Source organism: Trachurus trachurus, assembly GCF_905171665.1.
Source record: "Trachurus trachurus genome assembly, chromosome: 18".
NCBI classification, from domain to species: Eukaryota; Metazoa; Chordata; class Actinopteri; order Carangiformes; family Carangidae; genus Trachurus; species Trachurus trachurus.
This window is the reverse complement of record NC_139909.1, coordinates 28678511-28690907: the sequence shown is the minus strand read 5'-3', so window position 1 is coordinate 28690907 and position 12397 is coordinate 28678511. Positions and strand designations below refer to the sequence as shown.

Below are 12397 nucleotides of genomic sequence, written 5' to 3'. Positions count from 1 at the left end.
AATGATTGATTTAAAGGGTTGTGCAGGTGTTTTTGCATGTTTCAGCCCATTTATGACAAATCATGCATGCAGATGATGGACATTTCCCACATGTTTCCAACAATTTTTTGAAGATTGATGAATGTTTTTGTTCCTCCCTTTTCATACCACACTGACATAAACTCAAATCAATGGCAGTCTGGAAGGCAGAAGGAAAATACAGAATCCAGAAGTCCATGGATGAAAATGTCGACAGTAAAGTGGAAAAAGTAACACAGCGCTAATGTGGATATTACATTTGTGGTAAATGGGCTAGAACATGCAGAAACACAGCTTGCGTCCTTTAAATAAACTGTCACTGGGTGTCTAAGACGGACACGTTTCAGAAGCATTTCTCAGACATACATCTTCCCTAAACCACTTCACATCCATCCCCTCATGACACTTTCTAATTGGCTATGGCTGCTTTTCAGACCACAGCTAATGTTTGTCCAGCCAACGGAGCCTCAAAATGCATCGCTCTAATCCCAGGACATGCTTAAATGCTTTTTGTTCCAAATGTTTTGGTTAGAAGGCTGTGTAAGCTTTTTAAAAAGGCGAGACGACAAACACACACACACACACAGACACACAACAGATTTGCGTGGGTCGGTCCAGAGATGATTACATGCTGTGTGATTGACACACTCTGTTGTCGACTGCACTTGCTGATCAAACACAAGGTCAAAAGGTTAAAACAATAAAGACCAATTGCGCTGACCACACACAGACAATGCTGTGCGTGGATCCGCTTTCCTGTGTGTGTCCCTCGTAACAGTGTGTGTGGGGCCTCACATGAGCCTTGAACTTGATGTTGGATACAGAAAATAGTTGAATGTTACTATGTCTCTGACTAAACTGTCCTAGAATGTGATCGTTTCAACATTATGCTATTTAAAGGAATCTTTAAAAAAAAAATTATCTTGAGATTATAAGAGGAACAACCAGAATAGAAATGGAGAAATGATTCAAAACTCAAAGTAAAGCCAGCGAGAAGCATTTTGTTTTTGTTTGTTTGATTTTTATTTTTAGTGTGGCAAATCTCTTGCCGATAAATTGTTGAGTTGGAAGAAAAGTTATTTTGAGGGATCAATATGGCCGGTCAGTGTTTAAAAGGTTGACAGCAGTTTGGGGAGTCAGTGGACTGAAATTTGAACACATCACACAGTCCTGTAGAACTGAAGGGACCGTGATATTTAGATTTTTTTCTTCCTGAGGGGGAGCTAGCATGGTGGGCTAGCTGGATTCCACAAGGGAAGTGGAAACTAGTTAGCTTAGCTTTCCACCATTAGCACTGATTCCCAAAGTTACTTCGTATTCGTGTCACCAACAGCTCTCAAACACAAAGTGTATGAATCCTGTATTATTGAAACTAGGCCTACTGTAGTCCTAGCTAGCATTAGCTGTCTCCCTTTTATGGGGTTTTTTGTGGCGAGGACAAATGACCTGAACGACCCTTCAGTTTCAAAGCTCACACTTAAAACGTCATGTTATCACAACACAGCTAAGACAGAGTCAGTGTGTGTGTGTGTGTGTGTGTGTGTGTGTGTGTGTGTGTGTGTGTGTGTGTGTGTGTGTGTGTGTGTGTGTGTGTGTGTGTGTGTGTGTGTGTGTGTGTGTGTGTTCAATTACAGATAACTGAGAACAATGGCTAACCATGTTGGTGTCCAGCTGGTTAACTGCCTGTGTGACAATGTCTATTTATTGCCTGACCACACGACATTGGACCAATGAAATTAGCAGCATTCACACAGTCATTGGACACATTCTGACTTTAATATCACTTTAAAAATGCAGCCTCAGATGCCTGGTAATGCCTCAGGCCCTGGTCTGTAGCGCTCTATAAGGAGATAGGCCTGACATATAGCTGCCCACTGACCTCTTCCAAGTGAGCAATAACACAACTAACAATGCCAGAGAAGTGTGCTTTCATTCGCAGCGGATGACAAACCCAACCACCACTACTGCCTTCCCACAGATATCACAGCACAAAAACAATTCAATTAGCTTCAAATCTCCCATTAATGGTTTTAGCCATACCAAATTAACATTTTTATGGGCCATTGCCCCGCTCCCAACATTCCTTACATCTAAACCTTTACTGATTGTGACCAACCGCCCCATCAACACACACACACACTTCCACACACCCACAAAGCAGGCAACCACCACCATTGACTTATTTTAATCTTAATTTAAATGACTTCATTTACTTTGCCTCAAGAACAATTCACAGAAGGCCAAAGGGAAACGCTGCAGACAAAAAAAGCAGTTTCCGAGACGTTGGAAAAGAAAGACCTTGCAAATTAATCTTAAGATTCTGATGCGTTAAATGATAAAGTCTTTTTTCCCCCCCTCCTCCTCCAATTTTCACTACCGTAAACATACGTCACAAAGCCAAAGCAGTGTAAATGGTTCTTTGAAAGTAATTTCAGTTCATTTCCAATTGCCAGGAGATCAAGAGACGGAGCCAGCAGAAAGAGGGACAGATCTAAAAATAGACAGAAAATCAGAGAAAGAAACAGTAAAAAAAAAGAAAAGAAAAAAAGAGTAGAGAGAAAAAAGTTTCACAGACTTTAGGCTGTAAAAAAAGGACTAATTAGTGAGTGGAGATAGATAGGACGGTGAAAACGAGAGACATAAAGTCAGAGTCTTTTATCGCAGTTGGCTGACAGAATCTGGCACTTAAATAACAGATGGATGAAATTCTGATACGGCTTCAGAACCATGCCAGTCAACAAAAGCCCTAGGTTTATGTTTTCATGCCCACATCTGCAGGATCTGCACAGACACACAAGGCACTGTTACTCTGATGAGCCCCAGACTCACCCAGAGCGGCTGGTGCGAAGAGGCTGGCGAGGACTAGCAGGCGTGCGGTCCACATGGCCTCCTCCTCTTACCGCCCCCCGCTGAAGGTCCCAGTTGAGTTCAGTGCTCAGTCTTTTTAGTGGCAAATGCCCCGATTGGGTGCTTTCCTTTATGGCACGGCTCCCTCCACTGCGCCGCTCTTCTTCCCACAAGACCACAAGTCCTGTTGCACTGGTGCCAGATGCCTTCCAAAATCTGTCATGAAAAAATAAAAAAAGACATGTTAGCTTAACAGAGGAATTTACCAACAAGGCCGAGGGTCTCTGTAGAACTTCTACTTAGTGAATGATTGTTTTACAGCAACAATAAAAGTGTGACATTTCCAGTAAGAGACACAGCAGATGGATGCACCATGGCTTTATCATGCTCATGCACAGTCCTTATGGCTCTGTGGGTTTCAAGTTGTCATCAAGTGACACGGTGCGAGTTGCTCAATCTCCAGCCAGCTCGAAGTCATACCGGGTGTGATCAAGCAAACACAAAGAGTGTGCAGACCGCAAAAAATATATATTTTTGGATATTCTGTTGTTGTTTGCTCAATGAAGTGTTAACTCCCCCACCTTAACAACAAATCACCCCCACAGAGAGACAAGGAGTGAGCGATGAAGCACGCACTGCTCTGGGCTTTGGTAGACTAGCATGTGTGTATATGTGTGTGTCATTGCACATGCATATTCGCTCCAGACTTTTGTGTGTTTTCTTGCGAGGCCGGATGGTAACCGACATAAGAAACGCGGCGGTGTTTTCCCTTTCCTGTGGGCATGTGCCATAACGTCACAGTTTGAGTCCTTACACCTGTTAATGTATTTACACAAGCCTAAGAAAACGACTACTGTGCCCGCAGACCGCACAAACCGCCCAGAGATGGATGAATGAGCCGGCATCGCCCCCCCATCCCCCCCCCCCCCCGACCTCTGCCTCGGCGCCGTCGTCAGTGAACCTCTGACACTGAATGAAGTCATCGCGAAGCTATTGCTAGTTAACATAAAAGGAGCGGAAAACATCAAATGTGATTTACATGGTGTTGCCTTGTGACTGCTGTGAAATTAACACTCTGGATGTGTGGAACACTCAAAAAAATGATGCGTGAAAATTTGCAACTCCACATCCCATAAGGTAAGCATTAATATAGAAAACATTGTTAGAAGGGTGGGGGTGGGGGGATAAAAGATTTCATAATCTAAATTCTGATGAGATTTTCAAGATTATCCCCATCAAACCCATATCATGATATTAAGGTTAAGTCAGCTTTGATGATTAGACCATCCGAACCCTCCTATTATCCACTATCAGCCATGATCTGCTGCAGACGTATAATCTCTGCAAAATGACACAAGCCAAAGAGCCAACACAACACAACACAACGCTGCCTACGATCCCCTACACAGTCATTATCCATGCACATTAGGCATTCCATACTGCATTTGATATTGCAGGGAGTTAATTCCATTGCAGCACGCCAGAAATAAAAACCTGGTCACAAAAGGTCAAAACTTGAGCACTGCATCAAAGGACGAACCACTCTGAGAGGCTGACATCAAAATCTCAATTTATACCAACACTACAATTTCAGCCGTTTATCAGACAGTCCATCCCTGTATGGAGTTTTTTTTTCCCTCCCTGTGTCAGTGCATGCTGACATTTCCCATCATAATCTAGCTCTTAATCCCAAATGAAAAAATCCTAGATTAAAGTAATCAGATTTTTTTTTTTTTTCGTTGTTGTTGTTGTTGCAGATATTAATGGGTTTACCAGAGTATCTGTCTGTGCACAGACACACAGACCATTTGGGCAATATTAAAAGGTTAAAAGTCAGTGTGCTCATCAGCAGAATCTGCATCTGAACAAAACGGGAGCCGGAACCAGATGTCCTGTATTGTTGACTTTATTCCTTGCGTACACATATAGATATATATCATGACAGGACTTTAAATACTTTAAAATAGCGATGTGAAAGTGTGTGTTTGATCAAAGACGCATCCTTGTGAGTAAACAGTGCTTTTAATATAACGCCCTGACAGCTGCTGGAGAGCTAAATTAAATATGACATCAAATCAGATACTGTGACTCCCTTGACAAAAAAATACATTACTCCCAAAATAATCACATTTAAATACACTGTCCATGCGGCAAATTGGACCTGAAGTTTATACGGCGAGACATTTTCTAAACTGGTGGCGGGGCTACAGAGTGAAGAGAAGGCTGAGGCAGAGCGCCATGATAAAAATATATGATATGATCAAACATGGCAAACTATCACTGATTTGTCTGCTGTGATTGTTGACATGTGGTTTTATTTGTAAGTTTGCAGAGAGCTGCAGGAGCACGTACATGCTTGTGTGTGTGTGTGTGTGTGTGTCTCTGTGTCACACTTTATGCACGGCAGATAAAGCAGCGACTACTTCAACTACTTACACAGGTGTGACTTGGAAATTATCACATGAAATGAAAAAAAACACTTCACTATCACAGTTGTTCATTTGCTCTGAGGAAAAAAAAAAGTGTGGGCTTAGGTACAGGAACTGTTATCAACTACCGAGAGAACACATCATAAATACATATTTATGAGAAGGGCTTGGACCCAGTTCAATGAAGAGAAGAAAAAAAAAAGAGGAGGGGAAAAAAAAGAAAACAGAGCGGCAGTCCGGCATTGCCAACTCGTCTTGTATTCCAGAAGGAGCCTTATGATACATTATGGTGCTGACGTTTCAAGGGTACTTGTTCTGAGGGGGATTTAGGATAACTCCCTTAGATAAGCTGGCCAACATTTAGCGGGCCTAGCAGCGATGGCAGCGTCTGTTCTCCGCCACATCAAGGAGACTTCTTCATTACTGCCTCGCCGTTTCCTGCACAGCAACTTTTTTTTGTTCCTAATCAGTGATGTTGTTGTTTTTGTTATTTAAGAAGTAATCATGTGTGCGCCAACGGGGGCCCAGAAGAAACCTGACAGTTTTAATTAATTGACTCTTCTATCGAGTTAAAGCAAAAAATGAGAGCCCGGTGATATGGACAGGAAGAACAGTGGTTGATAAGCGATGTGATGTGATTTGGTGGGGGGAGACAAATGGGAGGCAAAGAGCGTTGAGGGAAATGGAAACTAATGGAAGATTTAAGTCAGATCTAAATTTAAGGCTGCAGTCGAGGGGCTTGAGAGTAATTCAGAGTAAAAATACAAAAAAAGAAAAAAAAGAAAAAACAATGAAAAAAATGTCTGTGTCACATTCATTATTCATTTGTAGCAATATTTATAACACCTTTCTGCAAAGGTGACGCCGACACTCACAGTTACGACAAGATTTCAGTGTCAAACGCTACAAAAGAAAGTGTTTGGCTTTGCTTATTCATACTAAGTAAGCTTGCCAGAGGTACACTCCAGTATGCCAACTGTTTTACATGGTGTTTGCATATACTCCTCATATTTAAATACACAACTACAAGTTTACATATGAGTCACGGTCCCACCATTGCAATTTCTGAACCCTGTTCTCACTGGAGAAGAAGAAGCCAAATCCTTTCTGAAACACAGATGTTGCAGAAGAACAAGCCTTCAGGAGAAGTTCTGTGACTGTTATGACTGATATGTGACATGTAATGCATGAATCAGAATTTTTTCCAGTTGCAGAACACCTTCTGCAAGTGGAAAAACATCTGATTCATGCACTACAGTTGCAGAAGAACACCTTCTGCAACTGTTGAAGATCTCAGTGCCATGGGATGACTTACATCAGATTCAAATATTTCACCTATACCACCAAATCCCAAGCAACAGCACCCAATATCTATCAAATATACTGTATATTTTCTGGAAATTCAATTGGGAAACCATTGGAAATGAACACAACCAATTGTAAATCTAAGTTGTTGGTTTTTTTTTTGCTTAAAACCAATAAATTAAACACACCACTACTACACAATAGACTGTGGATCTACTGTATCTGCATTCTATTTATTGTTAACGCCGTCAAACAGGCAGAATGTTAAAGATACAGACAAATAAAAAGTGTCAAATCTACTGCCTCACATCACATACCTCTTGTCTCAATTTAAACAAATCATGCTAAACACACTGATTATGACTTTAACGTAACACATAATGGGCAGAAAGACCCATGAATAGAGATCGTTCTCCTAGTCTGAGTCTGTTGCTCAATATGTTTGGTTGCAGCTAATGCAGATCATTACCAATTAGTCCTGTGATTATTTTCTCAATGAAACTGTTAATTATTTAGTCTATAAAATTTTGGAGCATAGTGAAAATTGCCTACGCAGCTTTGAAAAGCCCAAGGTGATGTCATCGAATTGCTTCAATTCCAAAGTAGCTAACAACAGAGAATGTTTGTGTTAATTATGTAATCAATCAATACACAAATTGTTTTGACTCCTGCATGCACAGAGAACATCTGGATGTGTGTAACTTCACCCATCCAGCAGTGCCTAAACATTTTCATGTTAAATGACTTTAGCGATGGCTATGAAATCCCTCACATGCAGCAGTCTCCTCGCTGTAATGCTGAATATGACTGGTGAGACCGCCATCACGCTGATGCACATCACCACCTGAGGCACTTCCCCATCTGTCACTTCCTGACCCGAGGAAGCCAAAGATGATTCCAGAGGTGTTCCACACAATGCTGCCGCAACAAAGTGAAACTTGATCCTCAGTGTTATCTGATTGGGGCACACTAAGTATGATGTTACTAGTCACGCCTGCTTGAAGCCCTCCCACGTAACACTATGTAATGAAGTGGGATCGTGTTGCCGGGTTAAGTACCATGTCTCAGATTTTCAACTGTTTCATGTCCAGATGCTTATCACACCAGAGGGGAGGGTCTGCTCGTTTTTATGAGACAGAAAAGTGTGTTCATGCAAATGAAGTGTCTCGTACAAAATGAATATTAATCAAGCACACTGTCTGCATACAGTTTGATTGAAGAGCATTCATTCGGAAATCTTAGGAGATGAGCTGAGATGATTAAAACCGAGATGATCCTTTCCTTCCAGAGTCAAAAAATATTATATTTTTCCACTTGGTTTGGCAGATGGTTTAAGATTGAGCGGTCAATTTTGTAACTCTAAACACATCTGAAGAGTCAAAATCATGCTTTTCTAATGTGACTTGAAAGGTGTGAAATACTGAAGGTAAATGGAGAGTGCTCTTTTAAGGCACTGTGTGCATCCCTGGAGCTTGACAGCGTGAGCAGCAAGGCATTCACTCATACAATTGGTTTTCCACAAGGGACCCCAACACAGCTAGCCAGTGACAGGCAGATAATAGTGCTAACTTTAGCCTGCACAGTCTCTGAATGGTTCTATATGATAGGCTTGTTGAGTGTGACTGATGGCTGGGTTAAATAATGGGACCATCCCTCCTCCCTTCCAGGCACACAAAGGCACAGCAGCCCCTCCTGACACACACAACACCTCCAAACTACAAGACAATAGAAACACAATCCATTAGCGGAAATTACTTGTACACACAATGTCTAAAAAAAGCCTAGCTGCAAAACATATAATACGAATTACCATTACAAATATTTAACACATACAGAGGCGTACAATAGGAATGGGTTACATTCCCATGAGGGAGGGAAATACATGCACGTAGGCCTGAGCGGACGTTCAGTGGGGTGAATAAATGCAGATAGATGCATCGTTTAAGGGCAGGGCGAATCCGCCTTGAGACAGTTCTCCATTCTAATGCACTATCCATTTTCCACGTCTTCCTTCTTTTTTATCCTCTCCCGCTTTTTCTCTCAGCATATCTTGCCTAATGCAGCACAAATGGATCTCCGGCAAAGCAAGAAAAGAGAGGAAGAGGCAGGGTAATAGGCAGGACAGGGAAGAGAGAGGGATGGACTATCAAGAATTGGGAGGGGAGGAATGCATAAGATTGAGGGATGGAGGATAGCAGAGTGGGAGGACAGGCAAAGGAGGGAAATCAAAGAGATAAATGGAGAGAGATTGGAAAGGATGGATTAAATGGGTTTGTGGATGAACACAAAAACATAAAAGAAAAGACAAGAGATGAAGATGTGAGGGAAAGGAGGGAAATCAGCTGCCGTTTAAAGGTCATGAATTGTGGTGTGAGCGAACCCAAACGTACAGCCTAATTTCAGATGCTGTTGCTATAGTGGCTCAGGTGGGCAGGTTACCATGACAACCTCACCTGTTGGCCATTAATCACCTACCAGGAGCAATTGGCATGCTGTGCCCACTAACGCTGCAAGTCATCATGTGGTCAGGCCTGATTTTTTTTTTTTTTTTGGATCCAATCTTACGAGGCGGCACGGCTTCCAGAAACCAAACCTGCACCGAGCTCATTGCAACAAATACGAATACTAAGAAACAGAGAGGGTGAAGCCTATAGATACAAAACACTGCAACCTTAAAGGTAAATGAAATGCACTGTATGGATTTCCTTTCAGACGGCAGCGTCAATATATGGCTGATGCATTGTGGTGGCAGCCATGTTTTTCAAGGGAGCAGGTTGATGGTGTTGGCAGGGCGACAGCTGTGGTAGATATGTTGTGAAACATCATGGCCTCATCTGCGGCGCCACAGCTGGAACATTATTCTCAACCACGTTAGGAGAAGATTGGAATGTCTCAACAACAGAAGTTAGATTGGAATGTCTCAACAATTATGGAATGGATCCATGACAGGATTGTCTTAACTTTGGTGATTGCATAATATTGTAGTTTGCCCTCATTGGGGGGATATTTTCATTGGCTGAGAAAGTTAAGTGACAGTTGATGCTAATTACCAAATATTATAGGCCAAATATGCATATAACTATGCAAGATTTGCCCCTTAATTAAACATGTTTGGAGTAATTGTGATGGTTAAATGACTTGTTACAGGGAGAATGGAGACTCCCTGCCTTCCACCTAACGTCTCTTGGCCGAAAACCAATCATGTAAGATCAGCGCCCCTGGTGTCCCAGATCTTGTCTCGTGGGAAGCACGGACCGCTTTACGGCACTAAGACACAACGACACAAACACGCACCAGTAATCCATAATATCTTGCTAACGTTACCCACCTCAGTAGACAGTGCTCTACGGATTGCCTTTTTGTCGGCTTCGTTGAAAACAAATGCACATGGCCGACGGGGGAGGGAGGAAGGTGAGTGGTCAATTTTTATGACAGTGAAAATATGCACTCCAAAACTGTAGGGGGAGCTCCGTAGAGAAAAAAAAAAAGGCCAAAACAACAAAAAAGCAACAGGACTTGCATAGTTCCCCTTTAACTCTTTCGCGACCACACTAATTCCTCAGCACATCCGCTCAGGACCACATGTTTTTGGCTATTTGTTTACCTTTTATCTCACGTCGAACCGAACTCTGTACGTCACCTAGAAACAAACGGTCTTCACGTGATTGAAGAGTGACTTTACAACGTGCTCCACGAAAAAACGGCGAGTTTTTCCGCCGTTTCGTTCGTGAGGACGAAGTAGAAGAAGAGAGCTGGGTTTCTCCAAAAACGGAGCTCCCGCTCTAGTTTCAGAGAAAAACGCACTTTTGTGTCAAGTGGCAATCTGCTCATTTTACCGCTACTCTGCAGTGTGGCATGTCTCCCAAATCATTTCTACGGCTAAATAAATATATTTGTAGGCATATCTGGGGGGTGTGGCAGCCTGGAGAGCAGCGGTGCAGCGGTGTGGGTCTCTGGCCGCAGCGCAGCAGCTCCGGGACACTGCTGTGTGACTGGCCGGCGATGAGTGCTCTGGGGCGGGGGCGGCCGGTCACAGCCCCCGCTGCAGAGCGCCCGCTCTGCTGCACAGCGCCGTGAAAACAGCCGTGATAACGGGCTTTCAGATCCGAGTCTCCAAACCATAAACGTTTGTAACAGCACCGGTAAAAGTCGCCACATTTGTCGTCGGTCGCTTTTGTCAAAAGAGGGTTTGGAAAGTCGCCAGATTCAGCGAGAAAGTGGCAACACTGTAGCCGACAGCCGCACAGCGCAGCACGCTGTCCCCAGAGCAGCATTCAAGGAGAACGATTACTCAAACAAAACCAAAATCACACAGTTTATAAAAAACATTATGTTTTGATTTTAGTTTAAAACAGTTTTACATATCAGAGGACTACCATATTCACACACAGGGTACCTCAGAGTGTCTATTATCGTAATCTGTAAAAAAAACGGTTTTGACGAGTTTGCTCGTCAATGGTCGTGAACGTTCGGCAGGCTGTGACGAGTTAACTCGTCAATGGTCGCGAAAGAGTTAACACTAAAATGGGATCAATTGTATGCTAAAACTATATGTTTGATAATACCAGCTAGCTTAAAGAATTGTAGAGCAGCTATCAAAACTAGACCGTCTAATTGGCTAACAACATGGTATGACCAGCCATCTAATACAACCCTACTGTTCTCAAAGTGGACAGCATATGGTCAGAGGACAGCTGCAGACCCTGAGACTATGAGCTACAGAAGCTAACAAAGAAACTAAATACAGGACACACCCTTCCACACATGAAACACAGCCAAGCCGAGTCATCTGTCTAATTACTGCTCACAACCTGAACTTGATTGAGCCACGTTTGGAGGACATCTGCTCACAAAACACCTCCATTTATTTTCTTTTTATTTGAACGTGACGGTTTTCAGGTCTCAATTTCCCTGCATTTTGTATTCCCTCTAACTGCATTTGCATAATTTTCCAATAGACACTTCATTCCCTGCCAGATTTGAGAATGGAGAAAACAATCACACACTCACACACAGATGCACACACACACACACGCACGCACACAAATAACAACAGCCATTTCAGCTCAGCCTCTGAATCAGGGGTACAGCAAATTCCAATGTCAATAACACTGATCCCAATGGCGCATGCATTTCAATATCATTATTTGATGCTGAGCCAAGTGCACAGAATATAATGAAATCTTAAAACATGAACTGCATAGCATCCCCGGCTAGGCAAATGCGATGCACATTTTCAGCACGTACATTATGTATCATGCCGCGTGCGCTCAGTGCTGACTTGATTACAATGTTAATTCTGCCTTCCATCTGGCCCTGCGTGTCTGTGTTAGTGTTTCTGACCACAAATTTTTCGACGGCTGTGTGTCAAGGTGGCATAATGACCGCGCCGTGAGTGTTACTGATGGCAAGAATATGTTGTAAATGGTCTGGAAATGAGAGGTATGGCTGTGTCACAGGCAACCACAGTGGTCGCGACCACAGGGAATTCAAATGGCTTCCACCTGGACTCCACTTGCAGTTCAATTAGAGGCAGAGTGGGACTGGTAGAGGAGGAGGAGGGAGGGTTAGAACAGGAGTGTGTACACACACGTACTCTGCATGTCCATCAGTGTCTACTAAATGTTCAACTCATGGATATAAATGAAAGGAAGTGTGTGTGTGTGCATTAGCAAAGCTACTAACACAGGAACAGCCATCGACTTCTTTGCTTACTTGAACATGACAAGTGTTTTTTAACCGTACCCTGCATTCCCTTATTGATGTCTCACTCTACATTACTCCCAATGACATCATTT

General features: G+C 42.8%; 1 protein-coding gene across 1 annotated transcript in view; it reads right to left on the bottom strand.

The window, feature by feature from the left end:
• LOC311002080 (adhesion G protein-coupled receptor L3) overlaps positions 1-12397 on the bottom strand; it is a 224850-nt gene that overhangs the window by 161307 nt on the left and 51146 nt on the right. Inside the window, exon 3 of the mRNA XM_083993299.1 lies at positions 2848-3081. Coding sequence (XP_083849425.1) covers positions 2848-2902 — 55 coding nt within the window. The 5' untranslated portion in view covers positions 2903-3081. The remainder of the gene's footprint in view (positions 1-2847; positions 3082-12397) is intronic.